This window comes from Octopus sinensis, linkage group LG23, assembly GCF_006345805.1.
Source record: "Octopus sinensis linkage group LG23, ASM634580v1, whole genome shotgun sequence".
Classification (NCBI taxonomy): domain Eukaryota; kingdom Metazoa; phylum Mollusca; class Cephalopoda; order Octopoda; family Octopodidae; genus Octopus; species Octopus sinensis.
The window spans coordinates 28,908,701-28,923,842 of NC_043019.1; the positions used below are offsets into that span (position 1 = coordinate 28,908,701).

Genomic DNA, 15,142 nt, shown 5'->3' on the forward strand with positions numbered 1-15,142 from the left:
TAATGTATCATTATTACCATTCTGCAGCTCTTCATTCCCACTTTTCAGCACTGTTGGTAATTTCCTGCTCTTTTCTACTCCCCCTCCCCTAACTCAGCATAGGTCACACCCCAACTCCTCATCCATCAGCCACTACGTCCCCTCTGCAACCCTACCCATTCTTTACAGTTGTCTCCTACTCATTTCTACTTCCTCCAACTTATAATCCCTTAACACTTGTTTTTCATTCACTATAGTTCACCTCTCATCCATTCTGCACCTCTAACCATCTCTCACACTCCCACTCTTGAAATTTCAATTCAACCACACTCCTTATTCTCTTGTTCCCACTCACTGACATCTCATCATCACTATTTTTACCTATCTATCTGTTTGTCTGGCTCTCTCTCTCTCTCTCTAATTTAATTGTATATATTTTAATTGTTTGTTTATTCATATGTTTCGTCTCATTCCATACCCTGACCCCAACGTTTGTTTTGTCCCCTCTTTTTCTCAACCTTATGGTGAATAAAGAAATACTCTCTCTCTCCCTTTCTCTTTCTATCTCCATCCTGGTCATTTTCAATCTTCCTCCTATAATGCGAGAAGCCATGTGGCTCCCCTATGGGAAGAAAGCGGTTTTATTCTTGCCCCAATTTTTCATACTTTCACCCCTCATCTCTGAGCATAAAACCATTTCCCTGCCCCTCACCTATGTACTGTAACCCCTACTCAATCAATGGGGGTTGTAGTTTTGCAAGTTGCATGGTAACTACACTAGCGCTGGTGCCATGAAAACACCTGGTACATGATACAGCCTTGAACCCATTAGATACAGTTAAACCATCCAACCCATGGAACAGGGAAGTTAAATGGGGAAGATGATAATAATTATATATATCAGGATATTTGTAGAAAATAAGAGAAAAAAATAAAAAGCATAAAAATAAAAACCAATGTAAATTATAATATATATAAAAAAAAGAAGCAAAACAAAAATGCAGAAGCTTGTTGCATGCACACATGCATACATGTGTGCATGTCTTTCTTCACTATCATGAACTGGTGCTGTGTCTAATTATGTTGAAGAGTAATTCAGTAGTTCAAAAAAATAAAGAATGATCAAATAAGTACTAGCATGATATTTTGGAGGGGCAATTTGATCCTGTATGGCTGGCTGCAGTCCAATGACTGAAACCAGTACAACAAGAATAAAGAAAATAAGGAATCTAAATACATCTACAGATAGAGTGGCCAGATGTACGAAAGTTTTTTTTTCTCCACCATTATTTGTATATAATATATACACCTCATTATTATTATTATTTTTTTTTTTTTGTTTTCAGTTATTTTGTTAGTCTCTCGAGTCAGAGAAAGATGATACAGAAACTTCTTGCTGAACAACCTGCACAGATGATTTGTTTATAAAGATCAAATGAATGTTTGTGCTGTATGTAAGTTCGCTGCCGCCATCAAATCAACATTGCCTGTACAGGGTCATGGTGTGCTATTCATCAGATGTCAAAATAATTACCTTATTTATATAATGATAAATTCCATGAGCAGAAAAGTCAAAACAAAAAGAATCTGGATGTATATACACAAACGAAACGGAACAATTCAAGAAAATGGTTATTTGTCTGTGAATATATTCTGCAAATAAACTGAGCAGGAATTGAACTTCCTTTTTCATTTTCTTTTTCTTTCTTTTTTCTTTTGCTGAATGCAATATATGCGATATAACACGGAAAAAACAATGATTAAAGTCTGTTAAAACAAGCATGAGAGAAAATACAGGTACAACACCCAATTTCTGAACACCAATGGTCCAGAACATCTTAAAATCTATACAGTTCTATATTTAAAAGATGAGGAATTATGTACATTATTTATATTTGACAGATATTTGTCCTCATCTTGTTTGTTGTTAACACAACATTTTGGCTGGGGAAAATTTTGAACCTGGGTTCAAAATTTCCCCAAGACACCTGATGAAGGCTGGAGGGTATATTAGCCGAGGGTATATCAGCTTGTACAGGTGCATGGTGTGCCATTCATCAGATGTCAAAATAATTACCTTATTTATATAATGATAAATTCCATGAGTCTTGGAGAAAATTCGAACCCACTTTCCCAAAACACCTGATGAAGGCTGGAGGGTATATCAGCCAAAACGTTGTGTTAACAACAAAGAAGATGAGGACAAATATCCGTCAAACATAAATAATGTAAATAATATATCTTAAAGTTTGTACTAATTTCTGAACATGAACTTCAATTTGCTGTGACAGACAGATTGGTTTACTAATACCTTGCAGACACTAGTATCTTGCACAGTGCAACAGTATTAATATGCATGTAGCATTTATACAAATATTCAGATACCTGTATTTTATTTAATTATTTAAATAAAATTAATATTTGTTGAATTTAGCGAGTGTTGACCAAGGTGAAAAGGTTTTGCCACCGAAGTTTCCAATAAATCAATATTTCACCTGTAGTAGTGTTACCAGAGTAAGTTATATGGGAAAAAATATGAACATTTATCTGGGTTGCTTACCTTCTTTATACCTGATGGGTGATTGGTGGCTGTCTGAGTAAGTAGGTTCTTTTGTGTGGGGTATACTGTTCTCCTAAGAAAAGTAGAGTTAGAGAAGAAATGTGAATGGAATATAGTGGAGTAAAATGAAGAAATTAAAGAATATGAGACTCACACACACAAATGCACAGAGGCAAAGTATGATATTTAAGAAAGAAAATATCCTATATGTTGTTAGGAAAAGAATTTCCTGATATTTTGGACCAAACCATTGATTGGAGATTGAAGAAAGATTTTCGTGTCCTTTGGACATCAAAGTTTGGTATTAGTGAAGAATTCTGAGAATGTGTAGAAGAGGGGTTGGAGAGAGATAAAGGAAGTGGAATTAGAGAAGAATGAGGTTAGGAGTGATAAGAATAAGAAGAAGAAGGGAGAAGAATTATTGGTCAGAAATGATGTTTGGAGTGACAGATACAATATAATTGAAGGAAGGAATGCAAGATACAGAGATATTAACAGAGAGAATGGTAAAGATGAAGAATGAGAAAGAAAAGAGACAAAAAAAAAGGAAGAGTAAAAGAGAGAAATATTGATCATTTTAGGCAGAGAGCAATAAAAGAAGGATGGAGTTCAAGTTGAAGGGGTGAAGTGCGAGGTGAGAGAAGAATAGACAAAGAGAGAGAGGGGAGAGAGAGAGGGAGAGAAGAAAAGTTCCAAAAGGATGAGAGACAAAGTCGAATTCAGAATTTGAACTCAAAGTGCTGATAAGCATTCTGACTTGCTAACAATTCTACCAGCTTGCTGCCTAATAATAATAATAATAATAATTTAATAATAATAATAATAATAATAATAATAATAATAATAATAATAATAATACAGATGTACTTACTTTTCGTTTGTAGTTTGGGGGTGAAGGGTATGTCGCTATGGCTGGAATTCTATCAATAGTTGCTATGCTGGGGTCTGAAGAGGAGCGCATGAGTGGAGCTGTTTTAATAGGTAACGTATCAATGTCATCAACGGGACGATTTAGCGCTTGTTCTGTCTCAGGAGAGGCCACCATGCTAAGTCGGGTTGACATTGGAAATAAGAAATCATCATGCTTAGAATCTGTCAGCTGAAAACACGATAAGAGATGGAAATTAATATTTTTATTAATTTTTTTCATTGATTAGTTAATCAATTTGTATTTTTGTATATTAATTAATTTATTATCTATTTGTATTTTTAACTATATATCTACTATTCGGGTTCTCAATAAGGTTTCCATTTTTTTCTACACGTAAAAAGCAACATCTGAATGTGGCCGATGCCAGCGCCGCCTTGACTGGTGTCCATGCCAGTGACACATATAAAGCACCAACCAATCATGGCCATTGCCAGCCTCCTCTGGCCTGTGCCAGAGGCACATAAAAAGCACCCACTACACTCACGGAGTGGTTGGTGTTCGGAAGGGCATCCAGCTGTAGAAACACTGCCAGGTCAGACTGGTGCCTGGTGCAGCCTCCTGGCTTCCCAGACCTCGGTTGAACTGTCCAACTCATGCTAGCATGGAAAATGGATGTTAAACGATGATGATGATGATGAGAGCAGTGGAAGAGATGAATTGTAAAGCATTAGTTAGACAAAAGAGACGTTAAATGCTGACGATATCAAGAAGAGGAAAAGATTAGAATAATAACACACCGGTTTTTCTGATATCCATATTTGTTGCTTTTGCTGGAAGTCAATCATTTCTTTCAATTTACGATACCAACTATCACTGCTGTTATGGATAATTGTACCTGTTGGAATACAATTAATAGTTACTTAGCAAAATTAAAGGAGTAATTCAATGAAATAGATAGGATTACAAGCATCAGCATCACGATCATATAAGTGAATGAGGGAGCAACTTCTGTACATAGTTGCTTGTTCTGTTAGAAATAGCAGCCAAACCTTTCTCAAATCAAACCTTGCCATCTTTAAAGAAAAAAACAACCTATTAGATAATATGGAATAGGTGCACACTTAGATAATATGGACCAGGCGCAATACTTCTCCGGCAAAAAAGCCAACATAGTATATAGTGTAAATGATTTACCATAATATAAAGAACGAGAGTCACTTAATTTGCTTGTAATAGCAACCAAATCTTATTTCTTTATTGCCCACAAGGGGCTACACACAGAGAGGACAAACAAGGACAGACAAACGGATTAAGTTGATTATATCGACCCCAGTGCGTAACTGGTACTTATTTAATCGACCCTGAAAGGATGAAAGGCAAAGTTGACCTCGGCGGAATTTGAACTCAGAACGTAGTGGCAGACGAAATACCGCTAAGCATTTCATCCAGCGTGCTAACGTTTCTGCCAGCTTGCCACCTTATCAACCAAATCTTGCTCACATCACACCACACCACCTGTGCCTATGTAGAAGTTCTTTGGAGAATTGTTGTCGTTCTTGGGTGCTAAAGTAAACCCATTACCCATTTTAATAGCACCATCAAATGACTCACAGGAGCATTTAAAATAGTCCACTGGTCTGAAATAATTTATTTCTTTTCTCCAACAAATCTCAGAGGACCAGCCACCCTTGCCACTGACAAAAGATCTCCTAAAATCCTTGCAACAGTGATAATACATTAATTACCTGTAAATAAATAACTGTAGAACTTCTCTAATTTCATCGATTCTTCGTAGAGCTTTTTCAAGTTCTTGCTTGAGTTTTTGGCCCACCGTGAACGAACATCTTTCATAGCAGCCTTCGTTTCTGATGCCACAAAAATTACCAAAGGGTAATATTGTGCAAAGTTGAGCTTTTCAACTGAATCAGGAGTAATGTCCAACAGACAGTGTTTATTCTGTAGGCGGAGAAAAAACAAAATTCAATATAAGACAATAAAATCATAAACACACAGACATACAGTAGTCACACGCGTAAATTCACAGACATATGTTCACATACATGCTGATTCCCACAGACACATTCCCTCCTGTAGCTCTGCACTTTAAAATCCCTTTAGTGAAATGCAGATAAGGGTCAGGGACAGGAAGAGCATCCAACTATAAAATACTGCCTCAAATAAGCTTCTGTCCAACCTATGCCAGCATAGAAAACAGGCATTAAGCAAGCAAATGAATACATAAATATGTCTTTAAAAACATACATGCTTTGTTTTAAAGTAGAGTGAAGTTCATAAGATAGAGTGAACACATTCTCGGATGATATATATATATATATGTGTGTGTGTGTATATATATATATATATATTGGGGGACATAATGACATTTAGTCTTGAACTTTTTCCAGATGGTCTGGGTGTTAATAAATTAAATGTTTTCAAGAAATAAAATTCCTTACCTGAGTCATAACACCATTAATAGCACTAAGTTTCACAACACCTGTTCGGTTTTTCCTACCGTCATCTTCATGACCACTTTTCTCTGTTAACGAAAATAGGGAGCATATTGTCATCAGAGGGAACAAAATAATCTATGGACACAAAAGTGCATGCGAACACATGCACAAACACACACAATGATGATCGATCCTGCATTAGTTTTGATAATGTTGGTGGCTGAATATTCCACAGACATGTATACCATTAATGATTCTCAGACTGAATCAGTATAACAATACTGTATTGGTAAAATCCAACCAATGAGCATCCATACAAGAAGTGGATTTGACAGGTGGAAACTAAAAGAAATCCAGCTTGTTTACCAACCACATGGTTCCGGGTTCAGTTCCACTGCGTGGCACCTTGGGCAAGTGTCTTCTACTATAGCCTCGGGACGACCAAAGCCTTGTGAGTGGATTTGGTAGACGGAAACTGAAAGAAGCCCGTCATATATATGTACATATATGTATGTGCGTGTATGTTTGTGTGTCTGTGTTTGTCCCCTTAGCATTGCTTGACAACCGATGCTGGTGTGTTTATGTCCCCGTTACTTAGTGGTTCGGCAAAAGAGACCGATAGAATAAGTACTGGGCTTACAAAGAATAAGTCCCGGGTTCGATTTGCTCGACTAAAGGTGGTGCTCCAGCATGGCCACAGTCAAATGACTGAAACAAGTAAAAGAGTAAAGAGTATGTCTATTTTTGTCCCCATCACATTACTTGACAACCATTGTTGGTTCGTTTATGTCCCAATAACTCAGCAGTTTGGCAAAAGAGCCTGATAGCATAGACTTAAAAGATTAGTACTGGGAGTGGGGGTGATCTGTTCAACTCAACACTTCAAGGTGGTGCTCCAGCATGGTCGAATGTCTGAAGCAAGTAAAAAGAAAAAAAAAAGATTTAAGAAGTAAAAGCTTTTATCTTTGTGGGTGATCCTTTCAAAAATATTTTGTAACCAAGAATGCTAATTGCTTCCCTATATAGTTGTTAAGTGAAAAGCTTAACCCTTTTAATACCAACCTAAGACCCAATCTAAGGCAATAACATTTTGTTATTACCCAGACGCTAAACGAATAATTAAAAAATAAAGTTATTTGTTTTGCTAAATTTCTCTAAATTATTTATAATTTCTAGAATTAATTGGAATATAGGCAGTGTATTTTATTAGCAATCTGATCAAGAAAGGGTTAAAGATTATACAAAAAGCCAAGTAATTTCAGGCAAACATACGAGGGGAATCAAACTTCTCGGGTAAGTCTTGAAGAAGACGGTCTTTGGCAATATCAGCAACTGCACCAAAAATAACCACTGGACGTACATAACCCACTGCAAAATAGAAAGAGAAGTTTGCTGGTGAGTATTTATTTAAACTGGTATAGAGAAATTAATGTTTGTGAGATGATAGTGTGAGAAACAGAAATGTAAATATACTTTCATTTTCTAAGCACACCGCAAAAAAGAAAAAAGCCATTACAAAATAGTAAATAAGATTTCATTTAAAATAAATGAAATAAATGAAAAATAACTAAAGAGAAAAAAATAAAAGAATTTTACATAATTTTTTGTAAATTTAAATTAAAGTTTGAGATTCCAAGTGTAAAAGTTCAAGAGAGAAAAAAAAAATAATATAATTCAGTAAAATTCTGAATTGTTAAAATGTCTGAAAGAAAAAAAAAATGGAAATTTAAAATAAATAAAAAAACAAAGAGCTAAAACAGAATGAGGAGAAAGTTGACGATCAACAAAGGAAACAAATGAGATTCTTTAATTATTTTGTTTAATGAATTTATAATTAATATTATAAATTTGCTAAACACCAAACAAAAGAAATCATGAAATTAAGTGAAATATTGAGGTTGAGTGTCATGGGACAAAAAGAGCGAAACTCCTATCGAAAAACATAACGCAAACATCATGGATTCATTTCTCAAGTGCAGCAGTTTCACCTTTTGTTTATGATAGGGAAAAGATATGAGCATAATTGAGCGAGGATACTTGACAAGAGATATAAGGAGTTTCATGTGATGAGACAAGGGAACTTGACATGATAATAAAGGAATTTTCAGGAAATAATAAAGGAGTTTTATGAGACATGGTGAACTGCAGGCGCCAAAGTGGGTGTTTTATGGATTAAAGAGGGATCCTTTGTTTGGTTCCCAGAACTGAGAGAAATAGTTCTTTAAGAATTTTAGTTGAATATATTGACCCCAGTAATTTTTTTTTTCAAGCCTCATACTTAGGGGACATAAACACACCAACACCAATAGTCAAGTGGTGGTGGAGAAACAAATGCAGACACAAAGACACACACACATACACAATGGGCTTCTCTCAGTTTCTGTCTACCAAATCCATTCACAATGCTTTGGTTGGCTTGAGGCCATGGAAGAAGACACTTGCCCTAGGTGCCACACAGTGGGAATGAACCTGGAAACACAAGGTTGGGAAGCAAGCTTCTTATTTCTTTATTGCCCACAAGGGGCTAAACATAGAGGGGACAAACAAGGGGATTAAGTCGATTACATCGACCCCAGTGCATAACTGGTACTTATTTAATCGACCCCGAAAGGATGAAAGGCAAAGTCGACCTTGGCGGAGTTTGAACTCAGAACGTAACAGCAGACGAAATACCTATTTCTTTACTACCCACAAGGGGCTAAACACAGAGAGGACAAACAAGGACAGACAAACGGATTAAGTCAATTACATCGACCCCAGTGCATAACTGTTACTTAATTTATCAACCTCGAAAGGATGAAAGGCAAAGTCGACCTCGGCGGAATTTGAACTCAGAATGTAACAGCTGACGAAATACTGCTAAGCATTTCGCCCGGCGTGCTAACGGTTCTGCCAGCTTGCCACTTTGTAAGCTTCTTACCATACAGCTTCACCTGCATCAAATTTTCTTCTTATCACACACTACTACTGTCACTCCTTATATGCCAATAGTCTGTTAATGACTGCTCAAGACCGACCTGCTGGTTGCAGATTATTACAGTGTATTTAAATATGTTGAATGAAGGTAGAGGGGCATAGAAGAGTAATAATGAAAGAAAAGGAGTGATGGCTAAAAAAAAAAAAAAGTTTCAGAACCACTATATCATCACTCAATCTACTTGAAGTGGCAGCCAAGTCTACCTCAAATCACATCAAAATGAAGCAGCTTTAATTTGCTTGCATAACTTGTCAGAATAGCAGCCAAATCTTGCCAAATATAAAGCTTCTTGATCACACAACTACTAAAAATAAGTCAAATCTCCCTCAAACCCTATACCCATTGTCTTAACCCTTTAATTGGATAATTAAATATCATGTTTATTTCAATAATGGCGTTAAATATCTGCCAAAAAATAAAATTGATATTTTCTGCAAGTCAATTATACTTGGCATATCTCAATAAAAAATAATTTTAAACACAACATTCCTCAACAAATGAGAGATTGGTTTATAGAACTGTTTTCTGCAGCAGAAGGGTTAAACAGGAAAGACCAGAACACAATGCAAAATACAGTTCTAGATACTCCTAAAATATGAAGATCAAAGATGGAATACCTTTGGACATAAATCTTCTCTAATGCGTTCAAAGACTGGTTTGGGTTAAAACACTTTGGAGATAATATAAGTTCTATATACAACTAAATCAAAGGTAAAAAAAAAAAAGCGAAAAGAAGAGAAAATCTAATGATGATTACAGCTGTAGCACATTAGATCATACGTTGTTAGATCAATCTTAGTGCTGACCTGGGGCTAAACAGCAGCAGCAGCAACAACAAAAACAAAATCGATATTAAACACGCAATCATTGTCCTACCAATCTCTCTTCACGCTGACTAAATAGTATCCATTATTATCGCCTGATTTGTGCTTCTCATAAAAACATACACCCTCACTCCACTCCCTGTCCCTTGAGACATTTTCTACAGAAATCTCATATTTTCCTTTAATAAGATCATAAAAATGAGTAACAGAACCGATTACTTTCACTTTCATACGACAAGCTACCTAATTGTATCAAAAAAAAAAGAAAAAGATATTAAGATGCTATCTAATTTGTACAAGTTATGATAAAGGTATTTAAGATCTAGATATCAAATAAGTTGCTAATCTAATAACAGAAAATAATGAATAGCTATCGCATTTTCTTTTTTTTAAAAATCATATTGAGATAAAATAGTAGAAAAAGCCTTTTTTAAAAATCTAATAAATATAAATTTTCCTGTAATTCAATTTATTGTCATTATATTTTGACAAAGCTGGAAAAGGTTGTGTGGATAGCCATAGTAAGTTTTCCAAGACTGGTGAAATTGATGTAGTTATCGGTCCTACTGAACAGGTGCAAGTTGACAGCTGCAGAGAAAGAGATGAGAATTCCAGAGAATTGATATTCTGGAGAATAACAGCAGAGAGCATCAGAGCTAAGTGCAGACCTTCAGGATGGATAAAGTGTGGTTGACATATAGGTGGTAGTAGGGAGCGAAATGATATTAACTGGGAATGTTTGAGAACAGATGGTTGAAAATAACAGGTAAATTTAAATAAAAAGACGTGAAGAAATATGAAACTGAAACTGACCATCAGTCAAAATCACACGTTCATAAGCAGGAAACTTGGTGCTGTGATTAACTGCAAGTAGAAATAGTTCAAGTAAATAATTAAAAAAAGGTTTTCAAAAAGATATCATGTTTGAATATATGTTTTTTTTTTCAGGGATATAAAAGGCAAATATGAAAAATATGAAATGAATATAAAAAAACAAAACAAATAGACATATTAGATCCTATTTTATATGAGTTGCATGTATGTATGTATAATAATAATCACCATTTGAGTGTGATCGTTGCCAACGTCACTTCACTGGCACGTGTAAAAAGATTCAAGCAAGGTCATTTTGCCAGTACCGCCTGACTGGCGCCCGTGCCAGTGGCACGTAAAAAGCACCTACTACACTCTCGGAGTGGTTGGCATTAGGAAGGGCATCTAGCTGTAGAAACTCTGCCAGATCAAGATTGGAACCTGGTGCAGCCATCTGGTTTGCCAGCCCTCAGTCAAAATCGTCCAACCCATGCTAGCATGGAAAGCGGACGTTAAACGATGAATAATAATAATAACAAACACAACAATAATAATTGAGAGGGATTCTTTGGGGTTTTAATAATTCACTTCTGGAAACATGGGTGTTTCGTTCAATATCCTTAAACAATCTTTATTCAGGGACCTTTTGAGCAGGATGGGTTACTCGACCAGAAGAAAATTCTAACTGTGCCCCACCTGCATAGTCATGTGCTGTTTATCTTGATATGAGACCACCATGTTGCGCACATATGGTTGTGATGCATGTGCCTAGTGTGCCCTTATCAGACGGGTAGTCATGATGGGTATACTGGGCTTCATATATTTGTACCCCATTGTCACTTTCATGGCATGCACTGCTCTCTCAATAATAATAATAATAATAATAAAAAATAAATAAATAAATAAAGGAACTGAAAATTATTCAAGAATGATCCCTGGTTTACCATCCACGCAGGAAGTGCAAAAGATTGTCTTAACTCGTATGTCACGTGTACTGAGAAGAACATTGTCAGAATTTTCTTTCCCGTCTCCCCTTTTATTTTCTTTGTCTACTTCTTTTTATTATTTTTTTCTCTGTCTGTAAATGAACAATCTGGTGTGTTTATTTCAATGACCTACCAATATATATAGTGCGTTTCTCTGCTCTTCGTGTCAGGAAGACACTCAGCAAGAAAAGGAAACAAAAGTGAAAGAGGATAATGAAAGTAATAATAATAATAATAATAATAATGATAATGATAATAATAATAATGGTAATAACCCATTCTACTATAGGCTCAATGCCCAAAGTTTTGTGGCAAGGGGTACTAGTCAATTACATTGACCCCCCAATGCTCAAATGCTACTTATTTTATTGACCCTGAGAGGATGAAAGGCAAAGTGGCATTGGAACTTAGAATGTAAAGCCAGAGGAAAAGCTGCTAAACATTTTATCCAGCTTGCTAATGGTTCTGCCAGCTCACTGCTTTTTTAATAATACAATCTGAAAAAAAACATCTGAAAACCTTAGAGGTACCCTACAATATAGAGGTATTGCAAAAGTTGACATTACTTGGAACTGCACACATATTGTGTAAAGTACTGTCTGTCTGAGGTCCTTGTTGTGACGTGACAAACAGTACAAACCCCTGGTAGAAAATAATATCTTCAATCAACAACCTTACAATATTGTATACTGTGCGATGTCTATAATAATAATAATAATAATAATCCTTTCTACTATAGGTACAAAGCCTGAAATTTTGGGAGACAGGGGAATAGTCGATTACATTAATACCGGTGCTTAACTGGTACTTATTTCATCAGCCTTGAAAGGATGAAGGGCAAAGTCGACCTTGGGGGCATTTGAACTCAGAATGTAAAGATGGATGAAATGTTTCCAGGCATGGCATTTTATCTGGTGTCCTAAAGATTCAGCTGGCTCATCACTTTAATAATAATAATAATAATAATAATATAATAATAATAATAATGATAATAACAATTGCTATTGTTGTTTCTATCATACACAAAAGGCCTGAAATTTGGGGGTTGGGGAGTCAAACCCAGTAATTGACTTTATTTTATTGGGCCCAAAATGATGAACGGTAAAGCTAAATTGGATGGGATTTCAAATAATAATGTAAAGACCCAGATGAAATACCACAAAGCATTTTTTCTGCCAGTCCAATGATACTGCAAATCTACTGCCATGATGATAATTTCTTTTATTTACCATTGGGGATATTACAAAGGCAGGTTACATATAGTGTGTATGTCTGTGTGTGTGACAGCAGAGGACTGGCTGTGGTTTTTACAAAATCAGATGCAGAAGGGAAAAAACTGAAGGAATCAGATAAAAAGTATACATAAAGGGGTGCTGAAAAGTTCTTGGCTTTAAGGGTGTTGCGAAAGGCCTGGTTGGAGGCCCAACGTTCTTTTACTGAGCTTAGGCAAAAAATGAAGTACTGCTACAATAAGTGTGTGAATCTAAGAGGGCAATATGCTGAATAAAATCATAGTTAACTGATTTTTCTTTTACCCAAAACCAGGAACTTTTCACTACCCCCGCGTATAGTATAAAAACACATCGATGATCCAGTTCTCCTGATCACACACAGGTGGATTCTCCAACCAGGCCAATTAAAGAACCTTACAAAGTGAAGATCATCCACAACACCAAAAGCAAGTGACTTCTCTAAACTGTTGCTCTCTGACCTAGAAGCACATGCTTGGAGTAATTCCACCTACTCTGACCATTTCCACCACAGTCTTTTGACAAATTTATTGGAAGAAAGTTGCATCATTTCCAGCTTCACCTTCTGTTTGAAGTGGAACTTTAAAAAAGTTGGTGAGGGCATGATTGAAAATACTGATGGTTTAAAATTTTGGTATAAGGCCAGTAATTTTTAGGGGAGGGGGTTAAGTCGATTACATTGATCCCCAATACTTGACTGGCACTTATTTTATTGATCCTAAAAGGTTGACTGACAAAGACAACCTTGGTGGAATTTGAACTCAGAATGTAAAGAACTGGAAGAAATGCAGCTAGCATTTTGTCTGTCATGCTAACAATTCTGCCAGCTCATGAGCTTGTGGCTGATAATAATAATAAAAATAATTGCATATGATTTAAGCACAAAGCCAGCAATTGTGGACCCTAGAACTTAACTGGTACCTTTTATTGACTCTGGAAAAATTAAAACTAAGGTTGACCCTGGTTGGATTTGAACTCAGAATGCAAAGAATTGGAAGAAATATCACAAGGCATTTTTCCAATGCTCCAGTGACTCGGTTAATCCACTGCGATGATGATGATGATGACAATGATGATGATGTTAATAATAACATGCTACAGCTGCCCTTCCCTTCAGGCTAGTTTTGAAATCACAATAGATGGTTCCATTTGCTTATCAATATAGATCTTTTATGAATGGAGAGTACTGACTACTGAGATATGATAAAGTGGTTGTTAATAATAGTAATTTCAATAATTAGAAAGAATATGAAGAGTTTATTATCTGCAGAAAAGATTTGATTTTGGGAAATCAAAAACAAAAATATAAAAAAAATAACAAACAAAATGAAGTAATGTTTTCAGGTTTGCATATATAATTAATTTTTACATATATAATTAATTCTTGCATATATAATTAATTTTTAGTAAAAGAATGCAGTTTCAGAAGCCTTTGAAAATAATACATACAAAATAAGTGTCAAAACAAAAATAAACCTTTACAAAAGAATGAGAGATGCTTCAAGAAAATTACTATACGTTCGTCAGAGTTAATGGTGCCTGTTTAATCAAGTTGGCAATTATCCAAGTGAATGTTAAATTATCAGCTTGGTTTTCCATAAAATAGACAATCTTGCTCACATTGGTAATATCATATTGGGTGATATATTGTGTAGGATAAGATTATTATCCCAAACACTTCAATAGCAATTTGATAAAACCATGCAACACATATAGAGAAGAGAAGCTACATGTAACACTCCCACATGCATGTACAAACCTCATGCAAATTATACAATGGAAGATATTTGCTTTGAACGCATTATTTACAGCAATTATAAGGGGGGGGGGGAAAGAAACAGTTGATTGTTAAGTGTCTTTGCCAGGGACACAAAACTAGTTCATATGGACCCCCTCCTCCCAACCTCTCGTTCTCTTAAAACTTTATAATGCCTAAATTATCAATATGCAGAAAAAACAGAAATTATTTATTGGTGTATTTTTTTTTTGTAGCTAATTTAAAGGCAAGGAGCATGCTTGATGTGAATTATATTTCTTATACACACAAACATATGCATGATTTATTTGATTTTAAACCACCTAAGTGACTCAAGACCCTTCAGTTGCCTATGAGGCTTCAGAGCTACTAAATAAATAATATAGATATATATATGTATATATTCATTCGGCTTTATGTATTAAATTGTCTTTTGTTTGTAAAATCAATATATATTATATATATATACATACACACACACACACACATTTATATAAATATATATATATATGTGTACACATGTATACATACAGTATGTGTATGCATATATACACACATATACAAATATACATACATGCACATCACACATAAAGAATACTTAGTGCTTAACCAAGCTTTGAATTTTGTCATTTTCTTCCTGTGAGACTCTATTATTTGAAGTGTCAAGAATTAT

General features: G+C 35.3%; 1 protein-coding gene across 10 annotated transcripts in view; it reads right to left on the minus strand.

Moving 5' to 3' along the window:
* Positions 1-15,142, minus strand: part of LOC115223434 (tight junction protein ZO-1) — an 832,981-nt gene that overhangs the window by 61,015 nt on the left and 756,824 nt on the right. For all 10 annotated transcript variants that reach the window (XM_029793980.2, XM_029793979.2, XM_029793984.2 and 7 more), the window contains 7 exons: positions 10,478-10,528; positions 7,136-7,231; positions 5,867-5,949; positions 5,156-5,366; positions 4,208-4,305; positions 3,411-3,638; positions 2,540-2,612 (listed from right to left, as the gene is read on the minus strand). In XM_029793980.2, coding sequence (XP_029649840.1) covers positions 2,540-2,612; positions 3,411-3,638; positions 4,208-4,305; positions 5,156-5,366; positions 5,867-5,949; positions 7,136-7,231; positions 10,478-10,528 — 840 coding nt within the window. The remainder of the gene's footprint in view (positions 1-2,539; positions 2,613-3,410; positions 3,639-4,207; positions 4,306-5,155; positions 5,367-5,866; positions 5,950-7,135; positions 7,232-10,477; positions 10,529-15,142) is intronic.